Below are 14,972 nucleotides of genomic sequence, written 5' to 3'. Positions count from 1 at the left end.
GTGGAAATCAATAAATGAGTAAATGAAATGGGGAAAATCTAGTCAGATTGCTTTTGGGCACTTTAGTTCAGTATACTTAAAGTAACCATTTATTAAAATGATTTCCAAGAAAGCTAGCAATTTACAAAAAAAATCATAATTAACAATTAAAACTAAAGCATCCCAGTTTAGCATTTCAAACATATTTACCACAGAGAAAGACATGGAAAGCTTTGGAATTCAGCAAAGGGAATAGTGAAATACTGCAGCATGTGAACATTACAAAAGAGAAGGAGCTGATGGTCTTAAAGCACATAGAAATGGGTAAATCCCCAGGGCATAACCTAATTTATTCTAGAGCATTGTAGGAAGCTAGGGAAAAATCACTAGAACTGTAGTAGAGAGACTTACATTTTTATTAGCCATGGGTGATGTACTGATAAATTTAAGTATGTCTGATGCGCCTTCATTAAGAAGGGTTGCAAGGACAAACCAGGGAACTACAGGCCAGAAAGCCTAACATCAGTGGTGTGAATGCTACTGGAGGGGATTCTGAGAAAAAAGTTTCTACATTTGGAGCTGGAACAAATGATTAGGGATGGTCAACATGGCTCCATGGAAATTGCATCTCATTAACCTGAGTAAATTTTGTTTTGAAACGCTGAATAAGGAATAGCTGTAGATGTTCTCTACGTGGACAAGGCCTTCACAAGCCACATGGGAGGCTGGTCTGGAAGGTGATATCATGTGGGATCCATATTGAGCTAGCCAACTGGTTACAAATTTGGCTTGGTGGTAGGTGGAGGACTGTTCTTCAGATTAGAGAGATCAGTGCTGAATCCCCTGTTGGTTATCATCTATATTAACAGAATGGAAGAGAATGTAGGTGACATGATCAGTAAATCTGCAGATAACAACAAAATTAATAGCATGGTGGACAGTGAAGTTATAGGGATTACAACATGACCAAGACCAACTGGGAATTTAACTTGGACATAGCAAAGTGGAAAGTTAAATGAGGGCAGGATATATACAGTAAATGGCAGGGCCACGGAGAGATGGGGAACAGAGAGCTCTGGAGATACAAGTATCTGTACATAGTTCTCCGTATGTGGCGACACAGGGAAACAGAATGTTTGACAGGCTGGTCTCTATTGGTCAGTGTACTGAATACAACAGTTAGGATGTTACTTTACAGACATTGGTGAGAATGCAGCTGGAATATTGTGTGCAGATGAGGACACCTACTTATGGGAAATATGACATGAAGCTAGAGAGGTTGCAGAAAGATTCACAACAATGTTTCCAGGACTGGATGACTTGAGTAATAAGAAGAGCTAAGTCTGTTTGCCCTGGAATGTAGGAAGTCAAGGGAAAACCTTATAGAGATACATAAAATCATGAGGGTCATATATAAGGTGGATGGTCACAGTCTTTTTACTCCAGGATATAGGAGTCCAAAATTAGAAGTCATGGGTTCAAGGTGATTGGGGTAAAATCCAAAGGAGAATTAAGGGGCAAGTTTTTCCACATAGAGTGTGTATAGATTGAGCTGCCAGAGGAAGTGGTAGAGTGGAGACAATTACAATATTTAAAAGATACTTGGGAATATGGAAAGGAAAGCTTTGGAGGGATGTGGAACAAATGCAGGCAAATGGGATTAGCTCAAATAGGCAATATGGTCAGCATGTATAAGTTAGGCTGAAGGGACAGTTTCAGTGCTATTTGCCTCTATAACTCTATCATATTCAGATGAGATGAAGATGGTAACAAATATCCCCATTTTGAAGAACAAAATGATGACTGAAGTCACTGACAATGAAAAATATGTAATGGAAACATTTTATAAGAGAATCTCTCTTATATAGTAACATGTGATAGATACAATATACACAGAAGAAAATCTAAAACTAAAGTAACATAGATACCGTAATTGAATTGAGAAACTAAATACGTGACTAAAATGGTCAAAATACTCAACTGAAAATGTTTTGCAGAGATGGAAAATACAAAGGAAGCTAAGATTGAGAACTTCTTTGATGGTTCCAAAAAAAAATGGAGTGCAGCAGATCAAGATTCTGTGGCAAGCAACCATGAGTGAACAGGAAGGCAAGCTACTCAAAGGGCTAGAATTGAAGATTAAAGGATATATATGCCTAGAGACAGGATTAGGTGCAGACAAGTTTGAAGACATGAACGCATTTTTTAAAGTCAATGTATTGGATAACAAGCAGCCCAGGGGTGAAATTATTCATAACTTCACAAACTGGGATCACATTTACAGAGAAGAAAGTAGATTTAAGATGGGCCTCATTAATTCTAACACATACCCCTATCACCTTCAAAACTGTAACAGTACGCAATAGAAACAGCCATCAGCAAGCATCAAATTTGAATTTTGTAAGGATTGAAAAGGGAAAAAACTTTACCTTATTTTCAGTGGTGCTGTACATTTTTTAGAACATTCTGAAGTAGTCTACAATCAACTAAGTGTACTAGCTTGGGTAGGTAATGTGGCAGTCAACACTCTAACATTGAACTCCAACAAAGATGACAATATTGGATAATATATTTTTAATAGTGAGCAAAGAAAATATTTTGGGCAGGACTAAAAGTTTAACTCTTGTGCTAGTCTTTGAAAATGTGCTAGGGGACCACTTAATCCCATTTACTAAGCAACTCATTATCAAACTACAAGACCTGGGAGTCAACACCACTTTTTGCAAGTGGATCCTCAACTTCCTGACCAATACATTATCATCAGTAAGGATCAGCCGCGACCACCTCCATCATATTTGTTCTCAATACCAGTGCTCCACTAACTTGCGTCCTCAGCCCCCTACTCCCTGTATACTCATGGTTGTGTGGGCAGATTTTAACACCATCTAGAAATTGAAAATGATACCAAAATAGTGGCCCATATCTCGAATAATGGTGCGTCGGAGTACAGGAAGGAGATAGAGAGCTTAGTGACATGGTGCATGATAACAAATGTTCCCTCAATGTCAGTAAGACAAAAGAGCTGGTTATTAACTTCAGGAAGTAGGATGGTGCACATTCTCCCATCTACATAACTGTGCTAAGGTTGAAATGGTTGGAAGGCTCAAGTTCCTAGGAGTGAACATCATCAATACTCTGTCATGGTCCAAACAAGTAGACAGCACTGTCAAGAAAGTTCACTAACACCTCTACTTCTTGAGGAGGCTAAAGAAATTTGGCATGTCCCGATCAACCCAATTTGTAATCAACGCATCATGGAAAGCTTCCCAGCTGCATGCATCAAAGCTTGGCATAGCAACTGCTCTGCCCCTAGCTGCAAGAAACCGCAGAGAGTTGTGGACATGGATCAGCACAACACAGAAACCAGCCTCATTTCCATGGACTCTGTCTATGCTTCTCAATATCTCAGGAAAGCAGCCAGTATAATCAACTACCCCACCCAACCTGGACATCTCTCTTCTCCCCTTTGCCAATGGACAGAAGATACAAAAGCCTGATAGCACATAACACTGGGCGCAAGGACAGCTTCTACCTCACTGGTATAAGACAATTAAATGGTTCCTTGTACAATAAAATGGACGACCTCACAATTTCCCTCATTATAATCTTGCATCTTATTCCTTACCTGCACTACACCTTCTCTGTAGCCATTACACTTTATTCTACATTCTGTTATTGTTTTACCTTGTATTACCTCAATACACTGTGTAATGAATTGATTTGTATGAAACGTATGCAAGACAAGCTTTTTACTGTAACTCAGTAAATGTGATAATAATAAATCAATTCCAATTGCAAATGGAATCTCAGCAGAATATCTCATCCAAAAGACAGCACCTCAGCAGGAAGACACTTCCTCAGTACTCCAGCATTAGCCTAAATTTTATTCTAGAGTATGATGCGGACCCACACCTTTTTAAATCAGAAAGAAGAGTGTTGCATCTAAACTATGAATGATTCTAATTGTCAAATTAAGGGAAAGTCTAACATTTCCAAAGCATCTCCTTTGGATGTTCAAGGTTTGTTGATTTTTGCTCACAACTGGCCTCTTTAAGTAGAAAGGAAGCAAGAAATGGGTTTACATTGAGCTGCCACCAGAATCAAATATCATGGAAGTCTGGAACTAATTCCATGTTCTGTGGCAGGCAGATGGTTGGGACACCTGAACAAGACATGTTGGGGGGGGGGGGGGGGTACAAGTCCACTGTTGACAATTGATTACAGATAATCATAAATATTAAAACAAATAGGATCATTTTAGCTCTTGCAGTAGGATTACCTGTGCTCTGTGCTGATGTAACTTGACAAGTTCCTTGTTTAAGCTTGCCTTTTGCCTAAGTGCACTTAAGCACGGCACTACTCCCTCCCCCCCAAAAAATTGCTACGTATCCCATCGGATAAAAATTCTGTTAGTGATTCCTCCCCACACCACACCCGCAACATTTGGGGATCAAAACTTAAACATTTTAGTTGTTATCAGATGCTAATTTGATCACAGTAAAATAAACTTTTTTAAAACTCTGAAATATGCATTAGTCACAGAAGACCAAGGGCTGGTGTTTCTCAAAAGCTTGCATATTAGGTTAAGATCTCAAATTTGGTAATGAACAGAATATTCTGGCCTTGTGCAGCTTGAAGAAGAAATTAACTTAAATCTTTAAAATCTTTTAAAAGATACAGCATTAGCAATTTTGTAAATGTTAGCTTTCATGATACATATGAAGAGAGAATAAAAAATAAACCTGTGCTGTGTCTGAACTTGTTTGTGTTTTTGGTAAAGAAGCATGTTAGTGTAAACCATATTCTTAAATTAAAAGCAATCTGAGAGCAAGACATTAATTATTTAGTAACAATTCCAAAAAACTGGTACACGATGAATGAACACCAAATGTGAAACAATAGAAGTATGCCTACCTTAGTAGTTAACGCGTTAAATCTGCACATTCCTGCCATATCACCCACAGCCTTGCTTTCTTCACCCAGTTGTTTTAAATTAGATTTACAGCATTCAACAGCATTTTTTAAGAAGCATGTTAACAAAATTAAAATGTTGCTGCCCTACCTTTAATGAACAAAGAGGTTGTTGAGCAAATGGACTGCGAAAGCTACCGTCATTTTGACCCTTTTTTAGCACAGTACAGCTTTTGATAGGGCGTTTTAAACTTTAATCTAATCTCTTCCTGCTCACTCCACCTAAACAGGATCGTCCACATTATAGCCGCATTCCTCACACTGTAACCTTCAGAATGTATTGGCAATCACCAGAGACACATACATCAAATAAACATTTGCCTTACACATATATAGCTAACAGCCCAAGACTTAACTGATACATTTAATATATTTGGAAATTACTAGAAGCCTAGAGCAAAGAAAAATCCATTTCCGGCTCCCACACCCATTCTCTTAAACTGCTGTACTCTCTTACCCAAATTGCTGTAGGTAGCGCTACTGATGCTTTCATCAGCTGACTCACTGCCCGTGTCTTTTTCATCCTGAGATCCCGTGGTGGTCAGCACCAGAGTCATTGTGCCAGATGCTTCCTGGCTCGCCAGTGCCGACCTTTGAACTTCTGATTCCTGTGGCGACATGTCTTCAATGGTCACCTCACCCAGAAGGTTGCTTTAATGAAAAAAAAGCTTACCTTCAGTGTTCATAGTTCATCAAACATTCACATATAATTCTTATCTAAAATTGCTCTACTTTTACTTGTGAATCTAAAACTATATCTTTTTCTAACTCGAAGTATTTGAAAACTGTATAATTTAGGAGTAGCTGAGTGTCAGTTGAAACTTATTTTAGACCTGCAAGAACTTGTGAGTTTACAGATCCCTGGGCAATTTTAGCTTCATTTTACACAGTGTTCAATTAATCTTGTTCCAAGATAAGATCTAGTAAAACAGGTTTCTTTAAATCTTGTGTATTTACCCTTAAAGAGTTCTGGGAAGATGGAAGGCTTAATGTGAAGCTCATAATTCATTTCAATTTCTACGGTAAACCATTCTGCAACTATGGTTTATAGTTAACTAAGGTGTGTCACAATTGATAACAAGGAAAAGCTGTGTTTAGATTGCATTTGCCAAAAAGTAAAATTAAAACTTCATTTTAAACTGAAGTTTTCAACCATCTTTTAAGCACTGGGAACATCTTTTTTAAAGTCACTCTCAAAGCAGTGCTTTTTTACTCCAGCTACTTATTGAACAATCTATTTGAAATGTTACAAATTGAAAACCAACTTAGAAGTTTCAAGTCAAAATCACTATAGCCTGGGACAGAGTTCATATTTTTATCACTTATTTCCCCTATCTTAAAACAGATATGAAAAGGTTTGACTGTTAACTTACCTACTCAAATTACTCACACAACTCCCCATTGAAACCAATGTTTTGAATTTGCTTCTCAATTTCATAAACATGTTTTGAAAGTAGCTGATTAACTTAAAAGTTGCAAGCTCTACATACTGTGATATCATCAGCCAGACTGTCCTAACTCTGGCTCAGTGCTGAAAGTCTGCCAGAATTCTCTACCTATAGAGCTAGAGGTCACCAACTGAGTCAGATTTATTAACGCTTTGAGTGGCTGCAATCAACTTATTCCAAAGAGCTAGGGAATACAGCAAAGGCTTAAATTATTATCAAACTAGAAAACACCAAATACCATCAATCCAATTTTTAAAGCATGTTATGGAAACATTTTTCTAAGTTCAGCTGCAGTTTCTGGAATCTGGAATTTTTTTTAAAAAATGAAAGCATTCTTTTCCTCCCTCTGTTTGTATAAGTTACATGCTTATCAACCCATGTTTCTTGTCCACAGCCCACTAGCTGCTTTAGTTATGGGATACCAGACACGAAAGAGGAGCTAAATTTTTAATGGCCCAGAACTAGTAAAATACATGGAGTGTAATTAATATTTCATACTTTATTCCTTTTGGGATTAGTGGTGAGGAATATGTACATCACCCTCTACTTCCTGTCTTTGCAGATAGCTCGACAAAAAGCACTGGAAATATTTGACACATTTAACAGACTGTCCCTCTTGGGAAGTATATATGATATCCCTTCAACTGAAGCTTGCCTACAGATCTTTATTAAACTTCCATTTGAAGCAAGGTATTTTTATACATACCCAAAACGTTTCAATTTACAAGTAATCATGATTAAAAATGACATCACTGAAGGAGACAGGGAAATAGAGAAAAATTAACTAAGCCATTTAAGAGAATATAAAATGCCATAACAGCAATGATCTGTGTTCTCACTTTGCGCAATCTGTTGCATGGGCTTTAATTTTATAGATATTTGTTGAAGATGGTTCTCAGTTCAGTGATGACATCAAGCATGCTGAGTTCCCAAAACATATTTATCAAAGTCAACAAACCAGGAAATAAACTGCTTTTGAAAAAAAAATTAAATCTGTTACATTTTGAATGCCACAGAACATTATAATTGACATATGTGCATTCATTTTATTTTAAATGAGTCAGTTTGCTGTTTGGGATTCAGATTACAATTAGAAACTCTAAATCTAATGCACCAAAGCATACCCAGTATTTACAATAAGATTAGATCAGCAGTTCCAGAAACATTTAATCACAAGCAAAAGAAAATTTGCAGATGCTGAAAATCCAAGTAAAGCACACAAAATACTGGAGGAACTCAGATGTTTTGGGACAAGACCCTTCATCAGGACTAGAGAAAAGTCCAATCCTGATGAAGGGTCTCAGCCCAAAATGTCCACTGTACTCCTTTCTATAGGTGCTGGCTGGCCTGCTGAGTTCCTCCAGCGTTTTGTGTGTGTTGCTACAGTAAAGTTTGCTATTGCACTGACTTTCAGAGACAATGGAGAAGACTATGAAATGACACAGCATGCAGGACTCCTCGAGATTCTTGATTTGTAAGAAGTTTAAAGGTTATAGGGAGAAGGCAGAAGAATGGGGTTGAAAAACAAAAAGCCATGACTGAATGGCAGAGCAGACACAATTGGCCAAAAGGCCGAATTCTGTTCCTACACCAATGGTCTTAAGAATTAATAACAGCTAATTATAATTTCTACATTGAACTTTGCATTTACAGAGGTCCCAATTTTATATGTTTTCCAACACTATAATGACAAAATCAGGACTAGAACCTCACATTTAAATAATCTTTTAATACTGGTAAATGTAAACTGAAAAGTAACCACAGTTGTAATTTAGAAAATATGGAGCACAACAGGAGTTCCACAACTAACAATTAAACAAATACCACAAGATTTATTTTAGTAGCTGATTGAGGGATAAATCAGGACAATGGCAAAACATTAAGCTCTTATAAAAAGCTATCCCAAACAATCAATTGCTAGCCCAGAAACATTGACTGAACTAAGGCTTTAAACCACAACCTACAAGGACAGAATGCTCCCAAATGAGTCAATGCTGACAAGTTTCAGTTGTACATATTACATATACATGTTACGAACACAAAGAGTGGTGCTTTTCCAGTTTGTGCTGAGATCTGCAAATGAGGTAGAGAATGCGTTTTTTTCATCCTGTTGGATCACTCAATGTTAATATCATTCATTTTGCTGGCTTCATTTTTCAACAATATCTGAACTAAAAGTGAGGACTTCCTAAATTGAGCAGTTAATTAGCAAACTTGTAGTTATCCATTAATGAAATTAAATGAAATTGATGTTTGGCTGAATCAATATGGATAACTTCACTCACCTCAACAATGAAGTAATTCCTCAACCTGTGACATAGAGTCACAGAGAAGTACAGGACAGAAACAAGCCCTTCAACTGCCTACTCCTATTGACCTGCACCAGGACCATAGCTCTCCATATCCCTATCATCCATGTACCTATCCAAACTTCTCCTAAATGTTGAAATCAAGCTCATGTTCAACTCAATCCTCACTCTCACAACCCTTTAAGTGCAGAAGATAACCCATATTCCCCTTAAACTTCTCACCTTTCACCCTTAGCCTGTGACTTCTAGTTGTAGTCCTACCCCACCTCAGTGGAAAAAGCATTTACCCTGTCTCTTCCCCTTATAATTTTGTATCTCTATCGAATCTCCTCTCAGTCTACATTCTAAAAAATACAGTCCTAACCTATTCAATCTTTCCTTATAATTCAGGCCCTCCAGACCCGGCAACATTCTGGTAAATCTCTGTACTCTTTCAACTTTGCTTATACCTTTCCTGTAAGTAGGTGACTAAAACTGCACACAATACTCCAAATTAGGCCTCACTAATGTGGACTCACTTTTCAAGTACTGTACAACTCATGTTTTGTCCTCAGCATTATTTATTATTTGTATTTTTGTATTTACACAATTTGCTTTCTTTTGCACATTGACTGCTTGTCAGTCTTTGTGTGTAGTTTTTCCACTGATTTTGTTGTATTTTTGTTCTACAGTGAAAGCCCACATGAAAATGAATCTCAGGGTAATATACATACATACTTTAATAATTTACTTTGAACTTTGATAAAGTTTACAGTTGACCATTAACAGCAAAATGTGCAAATCCATGCGACTTTGCAATATATGTAATACATATGTGATGTAAAGATTAGTTCACCTTTACTGCATCCTAATAACTAATGAGTCATGCAGAATGTTGATTAAATTGATGATTAACAAACTAGTCACGATTTCTTTCACATGCAAGACGTGTTCCTCCGAGACTACTTTAAACACAGATTTGGTTCATACTGCTGTTGGTCATAAATCAGCAATAGGAAGTCACAGAGACAAGAAGTAAGTCATCTATGTATGCATCCAAATGAAGCCATTTTGAATTTTCAGGTGGTTTTAATTGTAATATAAAATCTAACAACTAATATTCTATTTAGACACATAAAGTGAGCTAGCCATACACTTGTTGTTAATTTAAGTGATCAAAAATATAACACTGTTATCACATCCTTGGTTGGCCTTATTCTACATGTTTTAAAACTCCCCCATGTGTGCAACTAAAAGTTTCCAATACATAATGTGTACTTAATAATGATACATGCAACACATCCTAGAGACACAGAAGTTACAGAACGCAGTCATTACGGATTGCCCCAATTCATGAACCACTTACTGTGACTCGAGAAATAGATTGGACCTTTTTTAGCCCTGGGCCCCATCTAAGTACAACTAGCAAGCCACTAACACCAAATAAGCATTCCAGTGAACTTCCTCATATTCAGTTTGGTGCAAATTTAGGTGGCCCATAGAGAAGTTATTCTGTGTCCAAGAGGAGTTTTGCTGGGAATGTGTACAAAATAATTTCTGGGGGGGAATGTGTACAAAATAATTTCTGGGATCTGGAGGAATTCACGATCAACAATAAATTTATAAAGCATCTTTAATAAACTAAAACATCTCAAAGCCAGAATCAGTCTGTTCTGCTTTAAAAAAAACATACCTTAGAGTTATTTCTTCCAGCAATATAATCACTGCCTAAACCAGTTGCAACTGTCCAAATTCCTGGCAGTCTTATCAAGTCAATCAATGGAAGGGACGGAACAGTGTGGCAATGATATCTTATTAAAATATTGGGTGCTGTTATACCTACAACGTGTGTTTATATAGTACAAGTCTATACTGGCTTATAAACCAATCGTGTTACCCTACTAATTTCCCTATAACCTATCATACCTATATTCGACTTCACCTGTGAGTCGGCTGGTTTGGTATACTGTGTCCGGTGCTCCCGGTGTGGCCTTTTATATATTGGTGAGACCCAACGCAGACTGGGAGACCGTTTCGCGGAACACCTACGCTCGGTCCGCCAGAAAAAGCAGGATCTCCCAGTGGCCACACATTTTAATTCCACGTCCCATTCCCATTCTGATATGTCTATCCATGGCCTCCTCTATTGTCAAAATGAATCCAAACTCAGGTTGGAGGAACAACACCTTATATACCGGCTGGGTAGCCTCCAACCTGATGGCATGAACATTGACTTCTCTAACTTCCGTTAATGCCCCTCCTCCCCTCATCCCTGACATATTTAGTTGTTTGCCTGTTCTCCATCAACCTCTGGTGCTGCCCCCCCTTTCTTTCGCCTGAGGACTCCCGTCCCATGATCCTTTCCCTTCTCCAGCTCTGTATCACTTTCGCCAATCACCTTTCCAGCTCTTAGCTTCATCCCACCCCCTCCGGTCTTCTCCTATCATTTTGCATTTCCCCCTCCCCCACTACTTTCAAATCTTTTACTATCTTTCCTTTCGGTTAGTCCTGACGAAGGGTCTCGGCCCGAAACATCGACAGCGCTTCTCCCTATAGATGCTGCCTAGCCTGCTGTGTTCTACCAGCATTTTGTTTGTGTTGTTGTTTGAATTTCCAGCATCTGCAGATTTCCTCATTTTTATACCTATATTCTATTGGTTACCTCCATTTTGAGAGCAATTTATAGCAAGCAATTACCCTACAAATGTGCATGTGGGCAAAACTGAAGTACTGAGGAAGGGGTGGTGGAGGGTTAAAACATACAATGATCTGTGTGCAAACTCCGTACCAACAGTCCTATAGGTCAGATCATGGAGGTGGAGCAACAGCTGCTGAGCCTTTCACATTGCAAGATTGTAAGATGTTCCAAAGCACCTTAATGCCATTGCAGTATTTTTAAAACATCATTCTATCACATTGTAGGAAATGTAGAACATACAAAGTTTCATAAACAAAACATGAATGATCAGTTTCAGTGATGCTGAGTAAGTGACAAATGCTAGCTCAGATACGGAGGGAAACTCTTTTGGTATACTTTTGTCTACCCAAGAGAGCCATCATTATTTCAGTTTAACATATCAAACAGACACCCTTTCAGATGGGCACTACAGTGCCAGCATAGGTTTTGTTTTCATTCTCCAAAATGAATCTTGAACCCAAAATCTTCTAACTTGTGGCAAATGTTTACCTGCTGTGCCATGCACCCTTTTTCACACATCCTATGGTAGTCTAAGTAAATGTTAGCTAAGTTTATGAAGGCATTGCTTCTTCTCAGTTCAATATTATTCCATGCATTATTCCAATTTTACATTTTATACTTAATATTTCATAATGTCAGAAACAAAACAGAAACAAGACTTTATTTCAGAAGCATTCTTCTCAGAAACATTCTTAGTAATTTAAAAAACATTTATTTGTACTCTGTTTATAATTGTTCCCAGGCCTCTGGTAACCCACACTCAAATTTGAATAACTCACTCAGACTTGTTCCAAGTTTATAGAGTACACACTACATCCAAGTTTACACAAGCCATTAGGTAGCGCTTTCATGCAGCATTCCCAGAATAACAAACCGTGGTTAAAAAGCTGGCAATAGTTTGAGACAGTCTGTTTTTTGCCTGATTTGGAAAGTTAGAAAGAAAAAAAACTCCTAGCTGAAATGAATTGAGCCTACACATATTAAAAAATGGGGAAGAAAAGCCAAGTCACGATTACATTGTATCAAAAGCTTTAGAAAAGGGATCAGTGCCTGGGTGCTTCTCTAAAACTGGGCCACTCCAAAGCTATAAATGGAATCTATCAAAGTCTCTGGGGTGGGGTTAGGAGCACAAAAAAGTGAGAGAGAAGAGAGGGGAGGAGAGAGAGAGAGAGAGAGAGAGAGAGAGAGAGAGAGAGAGAAGAGAGGGGAGGAGAGAGAGAGAGAGCAGAGAGGGGAGGAGAGAGAGAGAGAGAGAAGAGAGGGGGAGAGGGAGAGGGAGGGAAAGAGAGAGAGGGAGGGAGGGAGAGGGAGAGAGAGGGGGGGAGAGAGAAAGGGGGAGAGAGAGAGAGAGAGAGAGAGAGAGAGAGGGGGGAAGAGAGAGAGAGAGGGGGGAAGAGAGAGAGAGGGGGGAAGAGAGAGAGAGAGGGAGGGGGGAAGAGAGAGAGAGGGGGGAAGAGAGAGAGAGGGGGGAAGAGAGAGAGAGGGAGGGGGGGAAGTGAGAGAGAGAGGGAGAGGGGGAAGAGAGAGAGGGAGGGAGGGGGGGGGAGAGAGAGAGGGAGAGGGGGGAAGAGAGAGAGAGAGAGGGGGGAGAGAGAGAGAGGGAGGGGGGAGAGAGAGAGGGAGGGGGGGGAAGAGAGAGAGAGGGAGGGGGGAAGAGAGAGAGAGAGGGAGAGGGGGGGAAGAGAGAGAGGGAGAGAGAGTGAGGGAGAGAGAGAGGGAGAGGGAGAGAGAGAGGGAGAGGGAGAGAGAGAGGGAGAGAGAGAGGGAGAGGGAGAGAGAGAGGGAGAGGGAGAGAGAGAGGGGGGAGAGAGGGGGAGAGAGAGGGAGGGAGAGAGAGGGAGGGAGAGGGAGGGAGAGGGAGGGAGAGGGAGGGAGAGGGAGGGAGAGGGAGGGGGAGAGGGGAGAGGGGGAGAGAGGGGGGGGGGAGAGAGAGAGAGAGAGAGAGAGATCAGAATAAAAAGCATCTGAACAAACTCCAGACACCCAAAATATATCCTTCTGTAACAGTGTTAAAAGATAGAATGCCTCCACTAACAATTAACCAAAAGATTAAGTGACAAAATAGACCTGCCCTGAACTGTGCTTATGTGGCAGGGACATGCCTTTAACAATGTGCTAATTGCAGAAACATTCATCTATTATTTTTAATGTATAAAGTCAGAATGTTCCAAACTCAATGATTGATTTCACCAGGATTCAGATTGTATAATGTCATTACCAGTAAACAAGTGTAAAAGAGAACAAAATAATTGTTACAGATCCAATGCAGCACAAAACACACACAGTAAGATGGGGAATATTTTTTTAAAAAAACAATAAATATAAATACAAAACATCTACACGTAATTACCATACAGGATGAGGTTGAAGTAGAGTGGGCCTGTGTGCTGGACAATGTGGAGATTACGGAAGAAGTGCTGGATCTTCTTAAAAATATCAAGATTGATATATCCCCAGGGCCGGATATGATACACCCCAGGTTGTTGTGGGAGTTGAGAAGAGATCGCAGGAGCATTAGCTATGATCTTTGAATCCTCTTTGGCTGCAGGGGAAGTGCCAGAAGACTGGAGAATGGCAAATGTAGTTCCCTTGTTTAAAAAAGGTAATAGGGAGAAACCTGGGAACTATAGACCGGTCAGTCTTACATTGGTGGTCTTCAAACTACTGGAAAGGATTCTTAAGGATAGGATCTACGAGCATTTGGAGAAGTACAGTCTACTCATGGATAGTCAACATGGCTTTGTAAAGGGAAGGTCGTGCCTCACGAGCCTGATTGAGTTTTTTTGAAGAAGTACCAAAAGAAATTGATGAGGGTAGGACAGTGGATGTAGTCTACATGGACTTTAGCAAAGCATTTGACAAGGTCCCTCATGAGAGACTCATCCAGAAAGTCATGAGGCATGAGATAAGTGGAACCTTGGCTGTTTGGATAAAAAATTGGCTTAAAGGAAGAAAGCAGAGGGTAGTTGTGGAAGGAAAGTATTCTGCCTGGAGGTTGGTGACTACTGGAGTGCCGCAGAGATTTGTCCTGGGACCCCTGCTATGTGTGATTTTTTATAAGTGACCTGGATGTAGAGGCGGAAGGATGGGTGAGTAAGTTTGCGGATGACATGAAGATTGGAGGAGTTGTGGATGGAGCTGCAGATTGTCGAAGGTTACAAGAGGGTATAGATGGGCTGCAGAGTTGGGCAGAAAAACGGCAGATGGAGTTCAATCTGGATAAGTGTGAGGTGATGCATTTTGGAAGGACAAACCAGAAGAATGATTTGTGCAATGGTTAATTCATAAACAAAATATTTTTAAATTAATTATAGACCAATTAGCTTAAAGATAGTGGTCAGGAAAAATAATCGAATGCTCCCTCAAATATGCAGTAGAAGACAACTAGAAAGTCAAAGTATTAGTACAATCAACACAGTTACAAAGGAAAAGAATATACTTAACTGACTTTGAATTCAAATCCATACATCCCTCAAGGTCGCTACGGTTGATAGGGTAATTAAGAAGACCTATGGGATGCTAGGCTTCATTAACAGGGGGATTGAGTTCAAGAGTAGAGAGGTCATATTGCAACTCTACAAATCTCTG

At 39.4% G+C, this 14,972-nt stretch overlaps 1 protein-coding gene across 2 annotated transcripts in view; it reads right to left on the bottom strand.

The window, feature by feature from the left end:
* The window catches only part of peak1 (pseudopodium-enriched atypical kinase 1), a 241,236-nt gene that overhangs the window by 37,374 nt on the left and 188,890 nt on the right, over nt 1–14,972 (bottom strand). For both annotated transcript variants that reach the window (XM_059946658.1, XM_059946659.1), the window contains one exon: nt 5,408–5,601. In XM_059946658.1, coding sequence (XP_059802641.1) covers nt 5,408–5,601 — 194 coding nt within the window. The remainder of the gene's footprint in view (nt 1–5,407; nt 5,602–14,972) is intronic.

This window comes from Hypanus sabinus, chromosome 21 (genome assembly GCF_030144855.1).
Source record: "Hypanus sabinus isolate sHypSab1 chromosome 21, sHypSab1.hap1, whole genome shotgun sequence".
Taxonomy (NCBI): domain Eukaryota; kingdom Metazoa; phylum Chordata; class Chondrichthyes; order Myliobatiformes; family Dasyatidae; genus Hypanus; species Hypanus sabinus.
Note: the sequence above shows the minus strand (reverse complement) of the source record. Positions and strands in the feature narration are given on the sequence as shown.